The sequence below is a fragment of the Anoplopoma fimbria genome, chromosome 7 (assembly GCF_027596085.1).
Source record: "Anoplopoma fimbria isolate UVic2021 breed Golden Eagle Sablefish chromosome 7, Afim_UVic_2022, whole genome shotgun sequence".
Lineage (NCBI taxonomy): Eukaryota > Metazoa > Chordata > Actinopteri > Perciformes > Anoplopomatidae > Anoplopoma > Anoplopoma fimbria.
In genome coordinates this window covers 3,200,115-3,221,656 of record NC_072455.1, presented here as the reverse complement: position 1 = coordinate 3,221,656, position 21,542 = coordinate 3,200,115, and the positions used below count along the sequence as shown (strand labels likewise).

The 21,542-nt window shown below is 39.0% G+C and overlaps 2 protein-coding genes across 2 annotated transcripts; both read left to right on the top strand.

Moving 5' to 3' along the window:
- The first annotated feature begins 2,710 nt into the window (after positions 1-2,710).
- LOC129093838 (serine protease 27-like) lies at positions 2,711-7,350 on the top strand. The gene is made up of 7 exons (XM_054601962.1): positions 2,711-2,768; positions 3,826-3,846; positions 3,966-4,128; positions 4,357-4,622; positions 4,731-4,870; positions 5,239-5,577; positions 7,342-7,350. The coding sequence occupies exons 1-7, from the start codon at positions 2,711-2,713 to the stop codon at positions 7,348-7,350; spliced, it is 996 nt and encodes a 331-aa protein (XP_054457937.1).
- Positions 7,351-8,550: 1,200 nt separating this feature from the next.
- LOC129093837 (serine protease 27-like) lies at positions 8,551-11,838 on the top strand. Its single transcript, XM_054601961.1, has 6 exons — positions 8,551-8,608; positions 9,451-9,471; positions 9,588-9,750; positions 9,971-10,236; positions 10,338-10,477; positions 11,140-11,838. Exons 1-6 carry the CDS (start codon positions 8,551-8,553, stop codon positions 11,578-11,580), a joined length of 1,089 nt encoding a protein of 362 aa, XP_054457936.1. The 3' UTR covers positions 11,581-11,838.
- Positions 11,839-21,542: the final 9,704 nt, after the last annotated feature.

Below are 21,542 nucleotides of genomic sequence, written 5' to 3'. Positions count from 1 at the left end.
GCACTTATGACTTCTGGTGACTAGTAGTTCTCTTGAATACCTATGTTGAATACACTTCCTGTAAGTCGCTTTGGATAAAAGCGTCTGCTAAAAATGACTGTAATGGGGCCATTGCACGTTTTTTATTCCTTTTGTATATTGTTATGTTGTACATTGTTGTTATTATTATTATTGCTATCATACACTGCTGCTGGCTAGCTGAGAGCTGCCAAACGGAATTTCGTTATTCACTACAATGACAATAAAAACGTCTTTATCTTTATCTTATCTTTATTAGCGCATCCACTTAACCCCCCTGGCCTAATTTGGCGTCAAAAAAAACTTTTCCAACTGTGTAGTTAAGATCGTCTCTAATAATTTATTTTCCTAATTTGGGAATGATGTCAGCACTGGGTATAAACAAAAATAATTCCTCCTTTTGTATTCAGCTGTTATCATAACTTTATGGCATGACAAAGAGCTGCTGGCTACTGCTGATGACTCAAGAATTAATCGAAAGTTCAATGTCATAGAAATGTGTAAGAGCGGAGGGATAAAAGGGAGCTTCTATACGTCATAGTTTTCATGAACATGGTAGAAACTGTAACCAGTTGATCTGCTGTCATTATGACTTGACAGTGACATAATCTCTCCAGTTAGAAACTACAGATGGAACATAAACCTTCTGCCTTTAGATTGTCGCAACAATTTACAAATGTACATATTTATGTCTGCAAATTCATGTTCATTCTGCTATAAAAACAGGTGTTCTTTTCGTATAGGTACTAAGGAAAAAATGTATGAAACCACCGAACAGAATTCAGCAATTTAGAAAAAAAACTGGGAACCAAAAAGGAACATAGAGAATAGTTTCCAGATGTTATGACCCATTTGAAGATTCACACAGATAATTCCTTGCATGCAAAGTCATTAAAAGATGAAAGAGAAGCCGGCCTAGCAGGTGGAACTAAATTAATAAGAGAGTCAGGAATTTGTTTACACGCACACATTCCTGAAAAGAAATGTCATCAGCCAGAATAAGTAGACACCTGTAGGCGTCTTAACAAACATTATGTAAGATCTACTGAACTTTGAGCAGTTCATAAAAGACAATGAGAACAGAGACAATAGACAGTGAGTTTTGAAAATGTGTTGCCCTCTAGACTGAGAAAAGGGGATCACAAAAAGGGTCAGATTTTTTTTAATTAAGGGTTTGTTAGAATTAAACGTTACAATGGACAAACTCCACCGTCTATACACAAGGTGCACTGCTCTGAGCAGCCCTTTGCTTTGAAGTCTGAAGTCTGCACAGGCAGCAGGGCAAGAAACATTTAAATTCTGTTTGGCAACCGCAGAATGGGTAACTGTCAATCATGTTGCAAGGACAGTAAATGGAAAAAGCTATGAACATAAGTTATCTAAAGAAATCCAAACTTGGAGAGGAAAAAGCTGTGGTGACAAGGTGTTTTTCTGCTCCTCGGAATTTTACTCTTCAATCACGGTTTCAAATAAGTAAGAATTATATTTCTCAGTGGACCCAATAAGACACATTTTGATCAAGCTTCAAATTAAGCTTCATTTACAGCATGTATCCCACAAAGGAATTCATTTTTGAATGTGGTGATGGATTAAACCATCACCACTAGTTATCACGATAGAAATAGAATTGACTAAATGTAGTTCGCTGTGCTCTCAGAGAACACTGAAAGTGAATGTTTAAATATCGGTTTATAAGTACCAAAACGTACATTTTTAGGCCACCAAGCCAACGAAGCCGACCAAAGAGGCGTTCTTCTCATTGCGACGGGCAATGTGTACAAAGGGCAGGGACTTAATCACCTTGAGCTCATGGCCTGTGCTTACTGTGAATTTCTCATTAATGCAAAATAATTGCAATCTCCCAATCTATATAACATGTCGCCAGGTTACCAATGCCTCTTGGCAAAGGGCTGCCACATGCTGATCAACTCAGTGGAGGCGCATGCAGTCCTGAACATCTTAGTCCATCATCCAACCACTGGTGACCATTTAGAAAAATGGGTGCCACGGCCACCAGGGGGAAGGTTTGTGATGACCCAACATCCAGTTTTGTTCCCAATATATCGATCATCACCTCTAAAAAAAAAAATTGGTGATGTCATATTTGGGTTTTTTATCTTTTTATTCATTTCGACCTTTAAAACTTTTTGAGTCAATCCAAGTACAATTTGAGGATTTACATTTTCTGCTACTTTACGTTTGTACTCCATTCCATCTCAAAGGCAAATAATATCCTTTTTCTAAACTACATTTATTTGACACCTGCAGATTCAGATTTATAATAAAATGTTATACTTGTACTTGAAAATGAACGTGTATGAAGTCGTAAGCTTCTTTCATTAATTAAACCAATCAATTGGTTTTGAAGTTCCCAATGATGAGAAGAAAGTAAAATAAAAATGTAGGACTAATGATTGGGAACTCCATCTCTTGCTCATTATTAATAATTGCATTCTTCTTAATACATAGGTGCTTGTAATTAGTGCATAGCTCCGTGCAAGCTATAAACAAACACAGGCATCAAGACAAACATGTTTGACTTGATGCCTTTTCTCTTGGCCTCACGCAAAGCTTCTTATGTCAGTGAGGGAGATGAACTTGGTTTATTGGAAAGCATAATACTGTGGGCGGAGCCAAGTTTAACGAATTGGGTATATAACGGCGTGGACGAAGTGAAGGAGGCATCGCTACAATGGCTCTCTACCAGTTCCTGTGTGGTTCCACCGTGATGATGATTCTCTTATCCAGAGGTAAGAAACTTTTCTTTACAATATTACAAATGTTTGGGTTGATAAAGGGTTGAAGTGGTACTAGACTGTTGATGTGAGGGTATCTGCGAGCTATATTGCCTGCCAAGTGCAGCTTGAACTTGGAAGCAATGACGAAGTCAGGTCTCCGTTAAGATTATCTTAAAAGGTCAAAATAAGGGAAGTTGTAGGCTGACCTTTCATTTTGTCCTTCAAAAATATTTAATCTTCAAAAATAAGCAAAAATGACTGATTTTATAATGTAATCAAAGATCTTGGGTGCATGTAAAAGCACCCAAGAGTGGCGGTAGAGTGGTTGTAATCAATTGTGCTTCATTTGGAAAACTCTTCCTGTCTTTTCTATTTTTCTTTATTTTAAATATGATTAATTAAAGAGAGAAACAACAAAAAGTTGGAAATGTGGTAATGTTCAGTAGAGTGAAGAACCGAGTAGTTCAGTGTTATGAAATTAATTATAGGAATATTACATTGGGATGAATAAAAAATAAATCAACAATATCAAAAAATTATAAAACATAACAGGTTTATTAATTAAACATTCAGAGATTAAATAAAATAATAATAGCAATTAGAACTAATACCTTGCAAGTGTATTTGTGACAAAACATTATGTCAATAGATCTAGGAGGGTGTTTGGCTAGAGTTGCAATTTTATTTCAAAATGTGAGTTGCAATTTAAAAAACATGGAGCCTGGACTTCAAAATGAACTGGTCAAACAGTTAAGACACTGTTTTTGTTTGTTTGTAGACTCATTTTTACATTTAATGACTTTATATATTTTTAGATAGGGTATATTGGAGAGAGAAATAAGATGTGGGGAAACAGGGTAGACGTGAACCGGGAGCATTTCCGCCCATGTTGTATGTGCCTTAGCCAATCGGCTATTGGGTCAGATTTTTTCTAAATGTTTTTGAAACTGTAATTTATGCCCACAATAGTTTCTTTTTGGATTTATGTTCACTAATGCACCTCATCATCTGCTTCTCCCTGAATGGGTTTGCTTAATTAGTGTCTCTCTCTCTCTGTTCTACATTTCAGGATGTCATTCACAGCTGCCAGGTAAGCATCCAAAAGCAACATTACAAAGATCTTCAACTTTTACGATTTCTCAGATATTTAGCAGCCTTGTTGCATAATAGTTCATGTTTTACTCACCTATGTTCTTCTTTCTCTGTCAGTGTGTGGCCTGGCTGTAAAAAACACCAGAATTGTGGGAGGTCAAAATGCGGCTCCGGGAAGTTGGCCCTGGTTGGTCAGTTTAAACAGTGATGGCCGTCCCTTCTGTGCAGGGTCCCTAATTAACAATCAGTGGGTGCTGACAGCTGCCCACTGCCTACCAGGGTGAGGAATAACTGTTGCTAGCTTTCTTTTATTAACTTTGTAAATGGTTTGTCAGCTTTTTTTAATAGAAACGACAAGATAGTCTTGAAAAAAAGATTGTGCACGTGCAGTCTAGCAGTATTGCTGAAGTACAAACAGTCCCTTATTTGTGAAACTCACCTGGTACTCTGGAGGCTGAATGTGAAAAAATGTACTAAAATATATTATTTTCCTTCCTTTGTGTTCTAGAAGTGACCGCCTTACCACAACTGTTTATCTGGGTCGCAACAGCCAGACAGGTCCAAACTTCAACGAAGTGGAAACGTCACTTGAAAGTATCAATTGCCATCCTTCATACAACTTCCTGACCAACGAGAACGACATATGTCTCCTGAAACTGTCGGCCCCGGTGGATTTTACGACCTACATACAACCGGTCTGCTTAGCCTCGGCGATGAGCACGTTCCACACCGATGTTAGCAGCTGGGTCACTGGTTTTGGTGAAACTCAATTTGGTAAGCTCAGAGACTGTACACTTTTATCACAAAATGATGCATACTGATGTGTATCGTCTTTGTTCGCACACCAATTTGATTCTTATCTTTTGAAATATCTCTGAACAGATTCATCTTCCAGGGCAGACATCCTGCAGGAAGTGAATTTACCAATCGTTGGAAACAATGAGTGCAAATGCACCTATCCTGAAATAACAGATAACATGATCTGTGCTGGGTTCAAAGAGGGAGGAAAGGACGCGTGTCAGGTGACCACCACTTTTTGTCTTTTTATTTTGTAATGCCTTCTTGTGGAAATCATTTTACTGAGAGATGATAGAAGGCAGGGTAAGCTACAGTTTAGTAGCTTGGAAAATATGTACGTTGTCTTCCAATTTCAGTAGCAGGGTAGATTGTATACCCATTCGCATGGGTACCAAATAATCTTAAAACCTTAATTCATATCCCAGAAATCTGCAATATTACATAAAAGAGCTGCAAATCATGCACATGTTGAGTAGTTTCTCTTTGTCTACCCAAAACATAAATGTACATTCATTTCAGTCACACTTGAGACTTTGGCTTGTTGTTAGTTTTATCCAGTTTGTTAATATTAGCTGTCAATTTCTTTCCATAGGGAGACTCAGGGGCACCACTGGTGACTAAAAAGGGTTTTATGTGGATCCAGAGTGGAATTGTGAGTTTTGGCCTCGGCTGTGCCAGGCCTATGACTCCTGGAGTCTACACCCGTGTGTCCGAGTACGAAGAATGGATCACCACCATGACTGGCAGCAGCGAACCAGGCTTTGTTACCTACAGATCCTCGGGAGTGGACAGCGACTTAAATATTACCTGTTCAAATAATCAAGCCCCCACTACCACCGCCACCACTACCACCGCCACTACCACCACAACCCCCACCCCCACCACTACCACCACAACCCCCACTACCACCGCAACCACCACCACTACCACCGCAACCACCACCACTACCACCGCAACCACCACCACTACCACAACCCCAACTACCACCGCAACCCCAACTACCACCACAACCCCAACTACCACCGCAACCCCAACTACCACCCAACCAACTACCACCATGAACACAACCCCAACTACCACCGCAACCCCAACTACCACCACAACCCCAACTACTACCACAACCCCAACTACCACTGCAACCCCAACTACCACCATGAGTCCCACTACCACCACAACCCCAACTACCACCAAGATTCCCACTACCACTAAAAAAACCTTAACCATGAAATGCCCCACTAAAAACCAGAGGGATGTTGACAGTGTATTTGACAGTGGTGAAAAAGTTATCCATTTCTCCCGCTTCACCTCACTCTGTCTTCTAGTTATTTCCCTTTATGTGCTGGTTGGTGAAACATAAAGTGAAATGTCAAACTATATCTCATTCACTGTGTTTTATAATGAGCCTTCTTCTTTCAATGTTAATATGTAAATATGAATGTAAAACCACTAGAACTGAAATGCTGTGATTATCAACAACAGAAACAACTTTTTTAAATGTGTCCTTTTGTACCTGTAGCCACACCCAACAGTTATGTCACAATGTCCTTGGGTACACCTATGCATCACTGCAGATTGTGAAACCACTGAAAATCAGCAAAAACAATACTTTTCAGGGGGGTATTGAGTTACTCTTTAATTGCTATTGTATGCTATCATAAAGTAAATCATTGTATGAAGTTGCAGATGATTGGATTGATGTTACATTTGAAAAAAGTTTGTGAAATGTTGTATTGTCTTGTAAATAACGAAATGTTTTATTAAAAAAGATCATGAAATAATCAATTTTATGTTGAATTCCTCTTTGAATTGCTGTTTGCTATATAGAACAGATGATTTGATAATTCAAATAAGAGAGTACATATAAAACACATATCACATGATGCGTCTATGGCTTGTTAGACATAAATCTAAATTAGACATTCATCTTTACGTATATTTGCAATAATCAGAAAAACATTTAATTTCTTGCACATTTGGATGTGGCTTCTAGTTAAAGAGTGTATAATAATGTAAAATAGACAAGCAAAACATACATAAAATGTATTTGTTTTGTTTTTAGGAGCTCTACTTATGTGTCACTCAACCAATAGCATTCTTGATGGGCGTATATGGTGCTATTCTCATTTCTTCACAACTCTCTGCAACATTTCATTTTCATACAGATGCCGCCAACTAGACCAACACAGCAACCATCTTTGTCTCACTTTTCTTGTGTTTTTAAGTTTGTACAGCAAATGTACACACGCAATTAGAGCTGGTTTGCATTCTGTATCTTGCCGCGAACAGAGGGTTACAACGCGCAGCAGTAGGATATCTGTCGACTTGCCACAGCTTCTGCCAAAGTAGTGTGCACAATTCTTCATTTCATATTCAGCTGTTATTATTGCAGCAGCCTTCTTTATGGCACGAGCTGTCAAATAACCACTGGCTACTGCTGCATATGTGGAGGGCTAATCCATGCTTTACATACTGCTAAATAGCTCCATACGACATAGTTTTCATGAACAGGATGTTGGTTTATTTTACCTAATGATCAGGCGAGATTTGCTCATATATTACTTTACTTTCAGTATCTATGAAAGCGTGTGCAAACCTTGAGATGGTGTGGCAGACACTGGACATAATGTAAAACCCTTTCATACAAAATTAGGAATAATTTAAACACTATAAGTTTTCTGTCTAAAACTCCTCTCAGGTTACATAATGCATAATGTAACCAGTTGATCTGCTTCGCGTCATCATGACTTGACAGTGACATAATCGCTCCAGTTAGAAACTACAGATGGAACAGATACCTTCTGCCTTCAGATTAGAACAGGACTGTGAAAAGAGCATGACAAAAAGACAATTAAAGTCCCCTGTATTTGATGACTTTAGTGTCACATTTTTAAAACTACATTTTCTATCTGGGAAATGTCTCTTTGTTTGATTTAAACTATTAAATATTGTGCTACCCACAGAATGGGTTACTGTCAGTCATGTGGCAAGCCAAAAATCGGTAAAGATCATTCTTAAAGTTAGCCTACATGAATGTTACAACTTTTACTTCCTCAAGATAGTCAAGTTTGATCGTTTTCTTGAATTGAAGAATCGGTAGTTGCGACGGGCGATGTCATCAGGTTACCAATGCTTCCTAGAAAAGGGCTTCCGCTCGCTGATCAGTGGAGGCGCTTGCAGCCCTGAACATCTAAGACCATCATCCAACCACTGATGACCATTTAGAAAAATGTCTGCCACCGGCCGGTTCTTGATGGCCCAATATCCAGTTTTGTTCCCAATATATCCAACATCACCTCTGAAAGATTTGGTGTTTTTATCACAAAATCATAAGGATTGTTTAGTAATGCCGCTTAGTTTATTTATTCAAAACTTTACAACTTTGACTGAATCCAAGTACAATTTTGAAATACTTGTACTTCATTTGAGGATTTTTCCATTCTTCTTTATATTTGTACTCTAATACATCTCATAGGGAAATATTGTACTTTGATTAAACTATATATAACCCCAAAATAAATGATGATGATAAAAATATCATGATATATCATATTAGAAATCTAGAGATGTTTAGATACCTTTTTTTCCTTCCTGTCATTGTGTTTTAGCCAATGCTGAGTACAGATGAGATACCGGTACAAAAGAAAAATTGTTAGACACATTCTTCTCTAGTAAATGCAAGTTGCAGATAAACCTAGGCATCAAGACAAACACGTTTGACTTGATGCTTTTGCTTATGGCCTAATCCAGAGCTTCTTAAAGCAGGAATTCTGTTATGTTGGGAGGTCAGCGGGGGGGGAAGTCCTAATGATGACGGTTTAATGGAAAGTATGACACTGTGGGTGGAGCTGTGTATTCTGAAAAAGGTATTTAAGGGCGAGGACAAAGTGAAGAAGAAACTCTTAAAATGGCTCTCTACCAGTTTCTGTGTGGTTCAGCTGTGATGATCATCCTCTTATCCAGGGGTAAGAAACTTTTCTTTACAAAATTAACAGAAGTTGGTAATGTTCAGTATAGTGAAAATAAAATTCACCATCTTCTACCAGCCATTGTTTCATAACCTAATGGGTCAACCCTAGCACTTTGTAGAACATTCACAGTATTATGAAAAAGTTATAGGAATATTACATTGTGGTAATAGTCCAAAATTATTCACAATCATCATGAAATCATAAACAAAACTAAGGTTCAATAATAGAACATTTAGACATTAAAATAAAAAAGTTGACGTTGGATTGAATACATTGCAAGTGTAATTGTGTAGCAGTTGCATTTTGGTTCCAACCAGACTTTTATTCTGGTAATATAACAGAATCCCATTAGGTTCCCTAGAGCTGAACAACATTACAAATACAACAACAACACATGACCAAGAACAAGCTCCTGAAACTGCCAGAGTAAAGAAACAACTATGTATGGAAACACACAACGGAATTCAACCGAGTTATTTGACAAGGCATGGCTAAATCAACTGGTCGGAGATTTAAGAAACTGTTTCTGTTTTTATATGATTTCGATTATTTTGGGGCATTTTAAACTTCTATTTCATTTATCTATTTTCAGAAGTGATAGTGAAGAGAGAGAGATAGAGAGCAGGGGAATGTCATCCAGCAAACTCAGGGCATTTGCTCATGTTGTATGTGCTTTATCCAATCGGCTGTCGGGTTATATTTTTCCGAAATGTTTTTGAAATGGTGATTTCTGCCGAGAATAGTCTCTTTTTTTTCTGTTCATAATCAAATGTCATCATCTGCTTCACCCTGAATGGGTTTGCTTAATGTCTCTCTCTCTCTGTTCTACATTTCAGGATGTCATTCAGAGTCACCAGGTAAGCATCCAAAAGCAACATTACAAGTTCTTCAACTTTCACGATTTCTCAGCTATTTAGCAGCCTCGTTGCATAATAGTTCATGTTTTACTCTTTTGTTCTCCATTCTCTGTCAGTGTGTGGCCTGGCTGTAGAAAACACCAGAATTGTGGGAGGTCAAAATGCGGCTCCGGGAAGTTGGCCTTGGTTGGTCAGTTTATACAGTGATGGCCGTCCTTCTTGTGCAGGGTCTCTAATTAACAATCAGTGGGTGCTGACAGCTGCCCACTGCCTACCAGGGTGAGGAATAACTGTAGCAAGCTTTCTTTTATTAACTTTGTTTAGAGTTTGTCTTTGTTAATAGATACAACCACAGCATGAGCCAGGAAATACATATGACGTAAATACTGCAGGTTACTAAAGTACAAGCTCTCCTTCCTTTCTAAAACTCAGATGGCACTCTGGATGCTGAAGGCGAAACATTTGCTAAAATGTATTCTTTCACTTTTTTGTCTTGTAGAATTGACGACCTTGACACAATTGTTTATCTGGGCCGCTTCAACACATCAGGTCCAAACTTGAATGAAGTGTCTCTTGGACTTGAAAGTGTCGATTGCCATCCTTCATACGACTTCCTGACCAACGAGAACGACATATGTCTCCTGAAACTGTCAACCCCGGTGGATTTTACGGACTACATACAACCGGTCTGCTTAGCCTCGGCAGGGAGCACGTTCCACGCCGGTGTTAGCAGCTGGGTCACTGGTTTTGGTGTAACTCAACCTGGTAAGCTCACAGACTGTACACTTTGATTTCAAAATGTTGCATACTGATGTTTTTTTTTGCACACCAATTTGATTCTTATCTTTTGAAATATCTCTGAACAGATTCATCTTCCAGGGCAGAGATCCTGCAGGAAGTGAATTTACCAATCGTTGGAAACAATGAGTGCCAATGCACCTATCCTGAATTAACAGATAACATGATCTGTGCTGGGTTCAAAGAGGGAGGAAAGGACGCGTGTCAGGTGACCACCACTTTTTGTCTTTTTATTATATCATGCCTTCTTGAGGAATTTATTTTACTGGGAGATGAAAGAGAGCAGAGTAAGCTACAGTTTAGTATCCTGGAAAATATGTACCTTGTTTTACAATTTCAGAAGCAGGGCAGATTGTATGTCTGTTGGCATGGGTACTAAATATTCCTAAATTCTTAAATAATATCCTGGAAATCTGCAATATTACATAAAAGAGCTGCAAATAACGCACATATCTACCCAAAACGTAAATATAAATGAATTTCAGTCAAACTTAAGTCTTGAGGAGTCTTGTTATGTTTGTCCAGTTATGTTAGCATTACCTTACCTTAGCTTTCATGGTTTTTCCAAGTTTTGTTTCTGATTCTTTGTTGCAACAACTTTTAACGTTACCTACAATTTCTGGCATTGACACAACAACAAAGCTTCTTAAGAACAGACATTTATTTGATTCCCCTTGCTTGTGAGCTTTGTGCTAAGCTATGCAAAATACATCATCAAGATATTCATTGATTGCACAGACAGAGATGAAGGAGAACAGACTTTAACAGTTACCAAACAGCATTCAAGGAGTTATGCTTCAGAAAGGCAGTTGCTTCCTAGGCTAGAAGATACCCTAACACATTCCATAAACTGTCAATTCCTTTCAACAGGGAGACTCAGGGGCACCACTGGTGACCAACAATGGTTTTATGTGGATCCAGAGTGGAATTGTGAGTTTTGGCCTCGGCTGTGCCAAGCCTACGACTCCTGGAGTCTACACCCGTGTGTCCGAGTACCAGGAATGGATCACCGACATTATTGGCAGCAGCGAACCAGGCTTTGTTACCTACAACTCCTCGGGAGTGGACAGCGACTTAAATAGTATCTGTTCAATTGTACCATACACCAATGCAACTACCACAACTACCAACACTGCAACCACCGCTATATCCAAAATCCCAACGACCAACACGAGCAGCACATACAGCACCGAAGACCCTAAGTCTGGTGGCAGTGTATTTGACAGTGGTGTAAACGTGAACCACTTCTCCCACTTCACCTCACTCTGTATTCTAGTTATCTCCCTGTATGTGCTGGTTGGTGAAACATAAAGGGAAAATGTCAGTTTAAGGTTTCAAAGAGCAAATGTTTAATTCATTGTGTTTTATAATGAGCACACATCACTGCACTAAGGTGAGAAGGGAAACCACTGGAGATGAGCAAAAACTAAACTTTTCCGGGGGGTTTCTCTTTAAATTTGATTGATTTAAGTTTGAAAAAGCTTTGGGAAATGTTGTATTGTCTAGTAACTAACTATATGTGTGTGTGATGTGTAATAATGGAATCATGAAATAAACAATTGTATGTTGAGTTACTCTTTGAATTTCTGTTTGCCATATGGATTAGATGATTTGATGATACAAATAAGAGAGGGCATATAAAATATACATTACTGATACATTTTCAATGTCCTGCAATGCTTGATGGGCGTAACTGGTGCTAACCTAATTCCTTCAAAACTCTGCAACATGTCATTCTTCATACGGATACTGCCCAACAGACCAACACAACAACCTTCTTTGGCATATTTTGGTATCTTGCTTGCTAACAGATGATTACAACATGCAGCAGTATGAGAGCTGTCAACAGACTAGATCTGCCAAATGTATGTGCATAATTGCATAATTGTAAACCTTTAATTAATAGCTGGGATGGGTGGATCTGCAGTGCACACTATCATTACCAGCTGCGACGCAGGAATTGTTTTCACCTTGTATGCGTGTCATCATGGCAAAATGGGGACCTGGAGACAAAGACACATGTTTTTATGTCTGTGTGTTGACAGATTGTGTGAGACATGAGAAATATGCCGCCAGCTATTACTTAATAATGCCAGACATATCCAAAGTCTTTATGTGCTGTGTTTGAATTATTTCTTTGAAGATATGTGGATGTGTTTTTTTTAGAGGTACAGAGGCAGAGATCTGAAGCTTGGCAAACACATTATTATGCATTCCAGTAAATGGTTGACATAATCCACCTGTAACAGATTACAAGCAGGTAATAAGAAACACATTGTAAAGGCTTTGTCATGAATTTAACCACAAAGAATTTTTCTCTATTCTGACTAGTTTTTCTTGTGACGTCTGGTTTTGATGGGAAATGTTGTTGTTGGATGTCAACTTTCCCACATTGGCTGGGAGACTAAAGAAATTTACTTTTAAACACATTTAGAACTGATAATGTATATATCTATAACTGAATACGTACAGTTTATGTGCAGTATGCAAATAATGAATCAAAACAACGTGTTTGATGTGCACAGTCTGATGCTGAGCATCCGAAACCACCAAACAGAATTCAGCGAGTTAGGAAACAACTGGACAGAGACGGAGTTATGACCCATTTAACTTCATAACACTAACATCAGCTCAAAGCAGCTTATAGCCTAATGCAAACTTGAAACTGCCAAGATGTCTTCTTGATCAAGGTTATAATTTAAAAATGAATGCAATCATGTATTTCCCAATCATCTGAATCGCATTGTTTGTTTTTATGCAAATAACCAGATAAATCCTGGTCGTTAAGGGTGAAGGAGAATCTACCCAAATGGGTTGAACAAAATCAAAAAGAATTATTACATGCACAGTCCTTCAAATAAATCGCATCAGGCAGAATAAGTACACACACCTGTAGGCGTCACATTAAACATTCTGTGAGACTTTTCATCTACTAACATTTGAGCAGTTTACAGGAGACAATGGACAGTTTTTAAAGTGTGAGGCCTTCTGGACTGTGAAAAGGGTGTCTGCTCTGAACAGCCCTTTGCTTTGAAGTCTGCACAGGCAGCAGGGCAAGAAACATTTCACTTCTGTTTGGCAACCGCAGAATGGGGTAACTGTCAATCATGTAGCAAGCCCAGTAAATGGAAATGGCTAGGACCATACGTTATCTGAAGAAAAACTAACTTGGATAGCGGATGAAAAAGCTGTGGCGACGAGGTGTTTTTCTGCTCCTCGGAATTGAACTTTCAAACACGGACCATACAGTTTGTTTTTTCGTACAGAGAAAACAAGAGTCACCTCAAAACCAGAATACAAAACACTACACTGGTAATAATAAGCAAAATGAAGCCTTATATTTCTCTGTAGCTGGAATAAGACGCATTTGAGCAAGCTTTAAATGAAGCTTCATTTGCAGTGGTTAGACTCTCAATTTACCACATGCCTAGATAAACTCACAGCATATAAAACACACAACAACTAGTGGATAATCTAGACACCTGAAGGTCTTATATGAAGTATAAGACCTCAGTACAAGCTGAGACTACAAGGTTTTATGGCCCCACCTTCCTTGTTATACAAGTATCTACATTCCAGAAGGAGAAAAGTTGAGACAAAGTGACAAATCCAACTGTGAATAAAAGACTTAAAGAAACTGAATTTTGATGTACCTTGTACCTAAATGGATATGCTATGTTTAGCTAACAAATCTAAATTAATAGTAATAGTGCTTTGACATTTGGGTTTCGGACCTTTTGTTGACCTCTCTCCAATAAACTGATTCCTTGAGAAATGATCCACATCTGTGATTACGTTGTTTTCTATTTCAGTCATTTCAATTTAACTGAACAACTCTAAGTAGTATACATTAGGACTTACCCTAACCAACAGGCATCAAGTTAAAACATGTTTGACTCTTCATCCAATTTAGATGACAATCTAATTGAAAGTATGACACTGTGGGCTGTGCTGAGTATAACATATAGGGTATTTCTGTTGTTTTTCTGTTGTGTTTTGTAACTTTGCCATGTGTTCACTGAAAGTTACAGAGAGCAGTGAGTCATGCCAAAAGTAAACATACAAGATTTCAAAAGTAGGACATCATGTCAACCAAATGACAAGTCAATCAGAGCAGTGGTTTGGCTCGAGTTCAGATTTTATTATGCAATTGGAAAGTCGGCATTTAAAAAATGCGGAACCTAGACTTTAAAGTTTACTTGTCGGAGACAGGAGACCACACTCTCGGGAAATAGACAATTAAAAAAAAATTGTGGTTTGGTTGGAAATGATCTACTCTACCGGTAGAAAAAATTACTTATCTAACTACAATTACTATTTTCCGTCCATGGCACAATAGAGGTATCAGAGTGAAAGAGATCTGTGTGATGATGATGATGATGATGATGATGATGATGATGATGATGATGATGATGATGATGATGATGTCCTTATGTCCTTTAAAAAGATTGAAACTACGGAAAGATTTCTTCCTTTAAGTATATTCTTCCACCACTGGTTAACGTGATACAGCCTTGAAAATGTACATGTATGAAGCCGTTAGCTTTGTTCATTAATTGAACAAATAACCAACCATTAGCTATGACGTTTGTTGAGTGTTGTGTTGGGAGTCCGTGAAAAGTTTGAAAAGTTTTGCTTTCCTGTCGGACTTATTGAACGGGATGTTGCGCTGGGTGAGTACGTTCTTTAGACGGGAGACTGTCCACTTGGAGATGTGGGACGTGTTGGGGCTGTTGGAGAGTCGGCGTGGTGAAGGAGGGTCAGGGTGGTTTTGCCCGTCGTTCGAGCGCCTGGATCTCGAGCGGATGGGAGAGCGGCTTCGGGGAGGGCCGATGTCCCTCGCGCGCCGAAGTTGAGTTCTCCCCCTGGGGCTGATGGAAGGCGAGGGGCCGACGGCCTCGGAGTTGTCCGGGGATGAATGTCGGGAGCCACGAGGAACGTGGATGGTGGAACGTAGCCGAGGTTGCTGGTGACGAAGGATGGTGGGAGAAGGTTGGAGCCTCGGGACTTCGGGGGTGAACTCGTGTTCTTCGAACAGCTCGTTGTCAGAAGGGTTTAGGAAGAGTTCCTGGTCCATGGTGCTGGGGTTCTTGTTGTGTTTGTCTCGCGATTCTGACGTCATGAGGAAACAGAGTCAAGGAGGAAGTGGATGGATCAGTCATGCTTAAATACTTTGTGCAGAGACAATTAGGTGTTCAGGGCGTGGTCATTGTTCCATAACTACGTTATTTAAAACTTCATTTGTACAAGCTGAACATTTCCTCATGAGAGGGCCTTCTGAACCTGAAACACCGGGAGCTCTGGTTTGTTTTACTGCTTTGTCATTTCCAATAGAGCTCCTCAGAGAGGATAACTCATAGTCACACTTACACATTCCTGCTAACCTGGCAGAAAAGTGCAACTCATCTCCACTGGCCTGCAGGATTAATCGGGTGAAAAATGACATGCACTGATTCCATGTGTGTTTGAGCACTCATTAGGTGTGTGTTTCTGTGTGAAAATGTGTGGCTTTTGTGTGTTTGTACGTCGCATTGCCCTTAAAATGCCCTTCAAGGTTCACAACCTTCCTCTGAAACAAAACCTTCATTTGGTTTAATGTAACTTCTCTTTCATTTCCTTTCATGTCTTTAATGTTCATTTTCAAATATTCACACATGAATGGGACTGCTATCCCCAGCAGGCCACAGTGGATCATTTGACAAACCTGCGCTCCAATATGTTCTGGGTGGCTGATCAAAAAAATTAACTCTAAAGCAACTTGAAGCAACAGCCTCATATGTGATGGTGTATTATTATTTTAGTCTCAGTGGTATAAATTGTGTTTGTGGACTTTTCTCACAGAGAAATGCAAAGATTGACTAAGGGGCAAGAAAATAAAGTTAATTTCTTTGCCAGATGTAGAAGCACTTTGTTTCGGTGTGTCACTTCTTTTTGCCTCTTTCTCAGTGAGAAATGTTTTTAATTTAGATTATACTGAAACGTATTTTTACCAACCAATCCAGAGGTTTAGCAGAGAAACATTATTGAAACAGCGTCCCTGTTACTGTGTCCATTTTCATTCCCTTTGAGTGCCCTTTATAATGCATTCTTACATAATAAACTGTGTCTCTTTTGTTACGTGTACTTTATATAACATAATTTGGTCTCTCTTTGACTGATCAAAGAGAAAGATGAGGCTCAAAAAACAAATATACACCGCAATATATCTTTCACCATGTTACAAAAAGCTGGAAGGTTTTCTTTTCATCGCATTGGTGTCGGGATCAGAGCCAAGAGAATAAAAGAAAAAAAGAACAGTGACCCTGTAAGACCGTCAGACAAGAAAAGCTAATTAAGAGAGAGAACGCTGTCTCTCTTGAGTGGCATTTCACAAAAAAACCCATTAAATGTGGCCTTTATTGCTGCACCAGTAAATAGCAGACCTAATTTTATCAAACAAGAGAAGGAATCAGTAATAGAGAATGACAGTCAGACAAAGCATTTATGAAACATACTGTCCATTCTATATTCACCACACTGGAAAATGCCATATTGCTCTGTTTAGATCCTTCAAGACAGTATGTCAGGAGCAATGGCATGTGAAAAATGAACATTTAATGGACGATGTTCAGAGAGGGACTCTTGTCTGGAAGCCTGAGTAGTGGTGTTTAAAACCAAACAAACTAAAAGTAGAGTGGCAGAAAAATCGTTGCAGCCAGGAGGGCCATCAGTTTAGAGGCTCGCACATCACAAACAAAAGTTAGCACAGTAGAAATATTAAAAGTCAGTGCACACAAAAGGCTGGAACACCAGCAAATGGCAATGCCTGAAACCAATCCAAAACATCAGAAAACACAGTGATAACTGGACTAAATAGGGCTAAACACCAGAAAATACTAGACCCAAATAACCAGTGAGTATTGGACTAAAACAGGGCTAAGCCATCACAGAATATAAGGCCAAAACATAAGTAGAACACACGACTAAAACCCAAGTGAATAATATCAGAGCAAAGTTATTAAAACCCAAGTGACTATGAGACCACACCAGAACTAAAACACCAGTAAACATTGCCCTAAAACTGGCCAAAACACTAGTAAATAATGGACAAATATTTAATTTATCATTGCAAAAAACGGGACAAACGGATACCAAAGACATCTCATTTTTAAGATATTCTAAAATGCAGCGTACTGCAGAGCTTGTTAAGTCTCTGTGTCAGTGCTGACTCACTGTTTATGTGTAATGACTCATGGTGTTAGTTAAGACACTGCCATTGTTAGCGAGCTTCTGTTGAACTTCCCCACCCCGTCACTATTACACAACCTAATGTGGAAAGAGTCATCATCGATCTTATAACTGAACCAGAAAAGTGGTAATATGATGACTGGTAGTAGCAGTAACAATAGCAGCAACAGTAACAGTAGTATTTGAAACAGTAAAGTATATATTCTTTGTTTACCTTCTTTCATTTGGCTGCCTGTGTTGTCTTCCTTTCTGTGTCCAGTCTATTGCTTCAGACTCAGCCAAATTGAAAAATCACTGAAGTCAGCATCTGTTCATTTCTGAGTGTGTTTGGGAGACACAAGAGTAAACTGCTTTAATCTTCCTCTTTGCAGGCTCAGCTGCAGTCATGAACTGGATATAGTTTGCTTCAGTGGCCATGAGTGTCTCAAAAACATGCACAGTCTACTCACCAAGGTCGCTTTGTGATAAATCATATTGATGACTATTGTCTTCGCAGTGCGGTGAGCAAGGCAAAAGATTACAGGTATGCCAAAACGACTTGGAAACCTTCAAGCAAACACACTTATATGTATTCAGGATTGCGCTCTCACACACACACACACACACACACACACACACACACAGTCTCACCCCTTTCCGTGCCCGTTTCTCTCCCTTTACTAAAATCTTTGTGTTCAGAAAAGCACCCATTTCAAATGTCATCAGCCGATTAAATGCATGTCAGCAGTGGTTCCCGATGGTTTCACCACCAGTCTAATGCGTCCAGCAGAAACAATGCGTCTACCACGTTAAAAAAAAAGTGAAACTTTAAGTTGGGATTTGAAAAGAACAACTTGAGCTTTAGACTACTAGGTTACTACTTATTGCGTAATTTGCATATTTTGGCGTGAGGCCATCGGTTTCAAAGACGTCATCCACATTGTCAAAATAATCTAAATATTCTTCCCATGGCATTGAAAAGCTTCTGCATAAACACTAAGCTACTCTTCCTGTATTACAACACTTCCTGGTACTCTTCTCTCAAACTCTCGCTCACGTCGCCTCATGAGATTTCCGAACAAGACTTCTCATCATCTCCTTTTTTCGAAGAGTCCTTTCCAAATGTCATCAGGACCGAATGACAACAATCTGAGCCTTTCAGTGGCAAAAACAAACAAATTTTCGTGCAAGTAGCGTTAACTTGAAATTGTGCTATTGTCCTTGCAACCTGGTAGCTGCAGCGCTCTCGATCAATACTGAACCAACTTTAAAAAATTGTAGTCGAAAAAAAGGATCCAGGATGAAAGATACCACAGTTCAATATAGGTTTGTTAGTTAACTTGCAACCCGGTCCCAGATAAGCGTAAGATGATGGATTGATGGAGAGTCAAACTGCAAGACAGCTGACCAGAATTGCAAACTTGCCAGAAATCCATTTGATCTTCCGAGAGCCTGTTGGTAGAAATCAATCAGGCGTCATGAAGCCCTTCAAATGTTCCATTCCAGATTCACTGCAGCTCTCATCACTGCTCATTGCCTTTGATGTGTGATCGACAGGTTCATTAATCTGCTATGGATATTTGTATGCATCGGGCATTTCAGCCAGTGGAAGCGTTACCCTTCCATCCTGGACGCCCTTCAATTCACAATCTGAGACAGACTCTGCTGATTAATGTCTTTGATTGATTGATTAGAAAGGATATCGTCGACTAGTTTTCTAAAGAAAAGTCTGCCAAAAGTCAACACGTCTTCTTTAGCATTTTTGGAATAAGTAGTCACACAAGAAAGATTGACGCTGGTGTTTATAATGTTGACAGACCAATAATGGTAGGAATGACATTTAGATATCCAAACATGGCCGCTGGGAGGATCTTATATTCATAAGTAAATCCTTTAAAATGTATTCAAAATGAATCTTGTATCTCATTTTGGTCTTGTCTCTGAATACAGCTAACCCATTGCATCTTCATCTTCATCTTCGTACTTTTCACTAACCTACTGTTTTGTTTTTGGATGTATTGATCTCCAAGTTTGGTCCACCACATCTCAACAAGTTTTGAATGGATTGCCATGAAGTTAAGCACCCGTATTCATAGTTCCCAGAGAGCGAACCCAACTGATTTCCGTGATCCCCTGACTTTTTCTTCTAGCACCAAACAGTATATACAAATATCTCGATATCTAGGATGAAAAAGACACAGGGGAATTGTCAAAATAACAAAATAAAACTGAGAAGATGCTCCAGCCAGGAAAAAGGCGCTGAGTTATTGTGCATGGAGGAGATATTGAGCTGAAGTAATCATTTGAGCCTTTCCCTTCTGCTGAGGTAGATATTGATACGATTCTGGTGTGGAGGTTAATGTAAAAAGAAGAGATTACACTATTGATGGAACTTGGAGCAGAGTTAGTGTAAAAGGTATAAGAATAAATCCTCTGTTCAGGGTTTTCTCCTCTGCTTCTCATCTGGTAATCCTTTCTCTGCTCTGTAGTCTCAGATATGCCTTTTGGCACCAAACATTTTTTCTTTCTTGGAGTGTACGGCTTAAAGAAGTCCTATGGACAGATACTTCTCCAGCTCCATCAAGACTATCTTTGTTGCCTCTCTGATTTAGGTCCTCCTTGTCCGGTTGAGGAGCATTGGTCCTCTCTTGGATGGTTTGTTGTGGTGCCATATTCTCTCCATTTTGTAATAACGGATCGATTGGTGCTCCATTAGATTATGTGAGAGATCAAGTGACAGATAACTGACCTTTAGCAAAGTCTCACTCTCGAAGGCAAACATAGCGTAGCATCGTCGCGTAGCATCGTCGCGTAGCATCGTCGCGTAGCATCGTCGCGTAGCATCGTCCGTTTGCTCCATAGACTCTCGTGTGATCATTTCGGACGTTCTGCTTTTTCAGACTGGTTTAGTGGATTTGGAACTAGTCATGGTTAGACATTGTGCAATAGTGATACTCAGAGAGCTTGGAAGTAGTTGTAGTTTTTCTAAAACAATTAGTTTCTACTTAAAAACCATGTGGGGCTTTACAGGAAATGTTTACAGTTCTGTTCCTCCTCGTCTCCAGGCGATGTGGTGGTTCACTTTCACACTGTGATCTGTAGCTTCCATCTTTATCTTCTGAACCCGTTTTCACTGATTGACATATCCTTCAAACGCCAGCTTCTCTCTGAAATCGCTTTTTTCCGAACTTAGATATTACATCAATATTATAGCGAAGGGTCAATTGGTAGAACCAGATCTTATTTAGGGGCTTCATAGCTATCCTTTTCTAATTACATTCCTTGCATTTCCTCATCCTTCTTCCTCCCACTTTTATCTTACAGTTTTTTAACCCAATTTTCATCACCACTTTCCTAATTTCTCTTCCTATCAATTCCCCCTATCAAATCTGAACCCTCCTACTCCTCCTTTGTATTTCAGCTCTTCTCTTTTCCCAAATGTTCCATTCTCATCAAATTCATCCACTTCTTACCCCTGTGCAGCTAAAACAATCTGACACATACGAATTTCATTCAGCTAGAAATGATCTGCTTCAGTACAGAAAAGGAAAATCTCCCAGAGGGTCGGTTTAAATTCAGCATGAAGAAAAATTGGATGGATATCATTTAATTCAATATTTCGGTGGAATTTGTCGTATCCATTTCATATGAGATTAGACTGCTGGAGGGAAGATTTAAGCGATTCAAAAGAAATTGGCTTATGTGGAAGTTTCATCCGAATCTGATCTTTAAAATGAAGATAAGAGGCTGTAATAGTGGATATCATTTGACCCCATCTGGTTCTCAGTATAATATTAGTCATTTACTGAGAGAGGAAGAGGCAGTAAAACACTTAATTATCTTTCTATGATTAAACAGATATTTTTATTCAGATTTTAATGAATTTGTCTTTAGGTTTTAAGACATTAGTGTCACTTTGTCTCAAATACATTCTGTGGTTTAAAGTTTAGCTGCTAATATTTTTCCTTTATTTCCTTATATTTGAATGTACTGAATACTTGAAGCAGGTCGTAGCATCCTTTGAGAAGCACACAATCTGAATTTAATTTAAATGAGAGACCTTTTAC